We start from the raw sequence: 5437 nt of genomic DNA on the forward strand, positions 1-5437 counted from the left end.
GGATGGATGGATGGATTACAGTTTGTTAAGTGACCTCCCAAAGAGTCCAATTTGCAGCCAATCACAGGGCCAGCCTTCCCGATGAGTTTATTCAGTTCAGTCATCGCACAGCTCCAAAGCTGCTCTGCCAGCAGTCCGCAGCCTAGTACTGGCTGTTGCACATACTGAAGGATCTCAACTTCTTTAGAAACTGCAGCCTGCTCTCCCCCTTTTTGTACGCAGCCTCTGTGTTGCGCATCCAATTCATCACCATGCCGTCCCAGACACAGGCTGTGTAGTTTCCTCTTCCCTCTGAAGACTGGTGTGTAGGCTCCGGGCCTCCAAAGCAATGACAACAACTAGAGTTTTGATCTCAAGACTTAAAACAAAAAAAGACGTTCATCTGCATAATTCCTGAAATAATTTTGGAATTGATGCACTAATCAGCACCACAACTGCATTCTAAGACATTTTATACCTTTCAGCTGCAATGTCTCTCACCACCAAAAAAAGCTGGGAAAAACATGCGTTTCTAACCCGTTCATCCAGCCAGGACTGCAAAAAACAAAGCAAAACAAAAACACATTTTAATTTTAGGCCTTGGCAAGTTGATGTTTCCTCGCTGATATTTGCTTTCCCAAACAGGCATCAAGGAGACCAATATTTAAAAGCAAACCACAGCCGACAAACATTTCTCTCCAAATCAAAAGCATCTGACAAACGGTCGCACTTCATCTTTGTGTCAGTCCGTTGAGGCTCACTGACTTTTTACAGTGCAGAAAAACCTCTAAAAGAGCATCTTGTTTGACGCACATCACACCTCGGAGCATTGTGAGCTCGCTCGTGTTTGCACTCGGCCGTCCACATTTGGAGAAAATTAAAACAAATGAAAACCAACACTTCATTTCTGATGTTATTGCTGGTAATGAAGCACCGCTGTGATGCTTTCAGAGTCCCCCCCCCCCAGCTTTCCACCCCTTCCTCCCCTCTCGTCGCACACCTTCTCCGGCCCCTCCAGAGACTTTGGCTTAACAAAATACAGACGAGATGGCAGTGAACTCAGATTCTGTGTTACAGCTCGTACATCAACCAGCAGTGGAGTTTTGAGCAGATGGGTGAAGTTTGGAGGTGCACAGTCATGCCAGAACAACTCAATATTTAGGATTGTTGTTACTCTGAAACAAACTGGTTGTTTTTACGTGTGCCAAGGGACTCATCGTTTGCCTTAACACATCATTTGCTTCGCAAGGGCAGCTGCACAATGATAAAAAGCCCTAAGCTGACTTATATTAGGCGTGTTTCTCGAATCCACTGAAGTCAAAAAGGTACACTTAAGGAGTGCTACTGAGGATGTGATGTCACATGCCAGACTAGGAAAATAAACTCCACAAAACAAACTCAAGCCAGGCGAGCAAATGAAAACTACTAAAATAGTGAACAAATACAACGTGTTACATCACAGAATAAATCTTCAAACTCATGCAGAAACCAAAAACACACTAAATGACTCTTGATAAGAAAAAAGAAAATGAACTGTGACACCACTAGTTTATATAACTGAGACAACCATGTCTTGCTTGCTTAATTCAATCTCAGTTTACTTCCTCCATTTCCCAGAATCCCTTTCCAACAGGGACTGGGTGAAACTATGTTTTGTTCTAGTCCAAACTACGGCCCCAGCCTCCAATATTCCTCCAGCCAAAGGAAGAATATTGGATGATTGAATTCTTGCACAGAATAAAAATAAACAAAGTGTAATGAGGCGTTCCAGGTTCAAAACAGATCAGAACATTTTCCCAAATTGTCAGCAGTTGTCCAGATCCACAACTTGGCTTCATCCCAGCCAGTTATAGCCACACTGCACATCATTTTAATCACTTTAGATTGATTTCCAGAATTCCTGTAATTTTTCCAGAATGGGTCTAATTATGAATTTGGAAATTCTAAAAGTAGTTGAATTAATCAAACTTAAAAAAACAAAACACAACAACAATAATAATAATGCTAAACTTATTACGTTTCAGTACATTTCAGCAATTTAAAGAACAGTTTTTTAAAATGTATTTATGAGGTTTCAGTGAGAATATTCATTTCCAGGATGTGGAACCTGAATTTAATATCATCTGTCTTTATTTTCATCCAGAGTGCAACAAAAAGTACAAGTTTTTTTTCTTCTTTTGAACAAGAAGAAATCTAACAGCTGCGACTAAAGAGTGTAATTTAATCATTGCGTGTGTCAGTACTTTTCATACTTCATACTGTGTACAGTGACACAGTAGCATGTCATTAGCGTGAAAGCTCTCCGCTGTAAGTAAAGACACACAGGTTGGTAAAGTAATCCACCACAAAAACATTGCTAACAACAAACCTAACCATATACTCATATCACCCTGACCCAGCTGAACGTGGATATTTTAAAAAAGCTAACAAAGGAAAGGTGGCTAAAGCTAACCAGAGCTCAGAGCCAGCCGCAAGCCAGCAGCCTCGGTATAAGCAAAAGATCAAAGTGGCTGCAGGAAGATTATTGAGATGAGTGAAAAAGAGAAATGGGTTGATGTCCTGTCATCTAGTGAAGTTCTAAACATCCTAGAAGATGATGTAATTACTGACATTAGCTTTGTTACACAAGTCTGCTGCACCTTCTTTTGTTCGGTAATACATCAGGTGGGTGTAACTCATCTACAGGTAATTTTTTGTACCTTCTGTCAGTAGCTGAACACATCGTTTTCAATTGTTTAAATAAGTAAGAAATTTTTATTCCTAAACCAGATTTAAAGCCAAAGAGCTTTACATTAATATAAAACAGAATAAACAAACATCTGACACTACATTCACTCACAGTTTACATGAAATAACCCAAATTAATTTCAAATTTAAAAACAGCCACACTGAGGCTGATCTCAGGTCCCTTATGAGATTATTATACAGTTTTGCTGCAACAACAGCACAGGCATCAGCTCCTTATGAAATAAGCTTTGACCACAGGATGATCAGCAGTCTCTGAGAACTCCACTCTTAGAAAGATAAATTGGCCAAGCCCTGAAAAGAACCCTGTCTAAAGAAAATTCTTAATATAGGCAAACATCAAATCATAAAGTAAACACAATAAAGAATCTGGCGTTTTATTGCCAGATTTTGATACTTCTCTTTTAGTTTTTAGAAATCAGTCACATGGTTACAGGAAAAAAATAATAAAAACAATGAGTCAGAGTGATGTTTAGGTTCTAATTAGCTTATGGTAGTTTACCTAATGAGAAAGTGTTTTTAATGGGAGTAAAAGAAGAAATAACAAGCACCTGACTAACGTCACAGAAATAGCTGTGATGACGGAAATAATGGTGATAATGTGACCCAACATAGGTTGTGTCGCCTGTTCGATACATTATGTCAGTTAGATTTGTGAATACATCCTTGTCTGCAAAACAGCACTTCATGGTGCACATGCATGAGACGGACTGGATCGAAATGGGACATATGCGAGGCTGACTACCGTAATCTGCAAATTCTCGCCCCTGCCATAACACACCTCTATTGAGTTTTTCCACCTTCCTTGTAAAGAAGAACTACACGTCAAGGTGTTGCTGCAGCACACAGAGCATGTTGAGTGTGAGTTTATTAGAAACGGACACAACACTTAGAAGCCATCTAAACTGCTTCAAAGCGTAATGCACCTGTTAATGTGCATTGGTCATTTATTAGCTGACCTTCTTTGAGTTCTCAACACGAAATAAACACCGAAAGCATCGCTTTCAACGAAACTCTTATCAGAACAGCGTTTATTGCGTATCAATTTTTCACCCACGAAGCTCGTGAATAACTACAAAAGCTTTCTTGCAAAGCATACCTTGTTTTCCGGACGAAGTCCTGCGCAAAGCAACCTTACAGGCGAGTTTAACTTCTGAATGAATCTGGGGAAATGTTTCAAGTTATTCCGCATGGGAAGCGCCATCTTTGATTATAGCTTCCAACTACGGCGGCTGTGAAAGGACAAAAAGGACAGCGGCAATTCAGAGTCAGAGCGTTTTGAAATGTGGTGGCAGGACGGGCGGCCTACGGAGGGAGGTGGAGCCCATATGAGAGCCTAATATTTAATCAGAAGTAAACAGAGATCAGAACTGGTTTGGCAAACACTCAACACAGCCTAAGGTTTTTATGCAATCCTTTGCCCTCACTGTATTATACAAAAAGTGGCACCAGCAAGAAATTAAACTTCATTTTGCACCAAGCAACGTTTTAGGATGTGTTACTTTAATTTGTATGTTGCCAAATCACAACAGTTGCCTTAAGACACTTTCTATGGTAAGGTAAGGACCCTAAAAATTAGAAAGAAACCCCAACAATCCCACTACCCCCTGTGAGCAAGCAATTGTCAACAGTGGGAAGGAAAAATGTCATTTCACCAAAAAGCAACCTCCAACAGAACCAGGTTCAGAGAGGGCAGCCATCTGCTGCAAGCATTTGTGGTAAAAGCCATAATTGTACTACTTCAGTAATAGTAAGCTTGCAGAGGTTTTATCATCAAAATATATTTATAATACCTTATTAAGTAAAAACAGCAAAAACAAAAATAATACATAGGGGCATAGAAGAAGAAACCAGCATAACATAGAAATGCTCAAATAAAGTATACTAAATTAAAACTACACTTTACCAATTACTTGAGCAAATGTACCCAACTGAGTTTAGTCACTGGTTATACTGCATCCATAGTCTGATCCTGTGATATTGGGCATTTTAAGGTAAATAAGACTCTTGTCCAGTGATACCAGTGGGGAAAGTGCATGTGCATATTTCCATTACTGAGTACTGCTTGGCCACACAACACACAACAGTGGCCAAGTTAGTAGAATCCAAAATTTTCACTATTAAATAAATGGTAACATGTTATAATATGGCCGATATCTAAGGTTGTAATTCCCCTAATTATTATTTTTTTATTACTATGTACTGTTTCATTGAACCTAAAAAGGTCGGTAAAATGAAACCATTATAACAATGAAATAACTGCAATGTAACACTAATTTTTCTGTAAGCAATTTTAGGTATACCATGGGTCATTTTAAGTAGCAGCGTATGTAAATTTAACTAGTGCACAAGTAATTTGCGTAGTGCCCAACTTCTGGGTATTTCACAGGAGACGAGACAGAAATGATACTGTTAGTCGTTTCAAGTACTGCTCAAGTAATTTTAATTATGCAAAATTTCGTGGTAATTTTGTGGAAACATAAACAATATTTCCCATCTTGCATTTTATGTATAGAGTACTTCTCGGAGTGTGGGCCATGTTATGAAGTCTTTACATTATTTTTTTTTACATTTAAAATTACACAATTAAAAGTGCACTACCTAAAATCATTTACACACTACTTAAAGATACTTGCAGTATAATTATTTCTTTGTTGGTTAACCCCTTATTCTAGTGTAGTTACCTTTAACTATGAGCAGGTAAATAAAGTTA

The 5437-nt window shown here is 38.7% G+C and overlaps 1 protein-coding gene across 1 annotated transcript in view; it reads right to left on the reverse strand.

Moving 5' to 3' along the window:
- Positions 1–4002, reverse strand: part of wars2 (tryptophanyl tRNA synthetase 2, mitochondrial) — a 25859-nt gene extending 21857 nt beyond the window's left edge. The window contains exon 1 of the mRNA XM_005745327.2: positions 3824–4002. Coding sequence (XP_005745384.1) covers positions 3824–3928 — 105 coding nt within the window. The 5' untranslated portion in view covers positions 3929–4002. The remainder of the gene's footprint in view (positions 1–3823) is intronic.
- Positions 4003–5437: the final 1435 nt, after the last annotated feature.

The sequence above is a fragment of the Pundamilia nyererei genome, unplaced genomic scaffold (assembly GCF_000239375.1).
Source record: "Pundamilia nyererei isolate P.nyererei 1_Seehausen unplaced genomic scaffold, PunNye1.0 scaffold00157, whole genome shotgun sequence".
NCBI lineage: Eukaryota > Metazoa > Chordata > Actinopteri > Cichliformes > Cichlidae > Pundamilia > Pundamilia nyererei.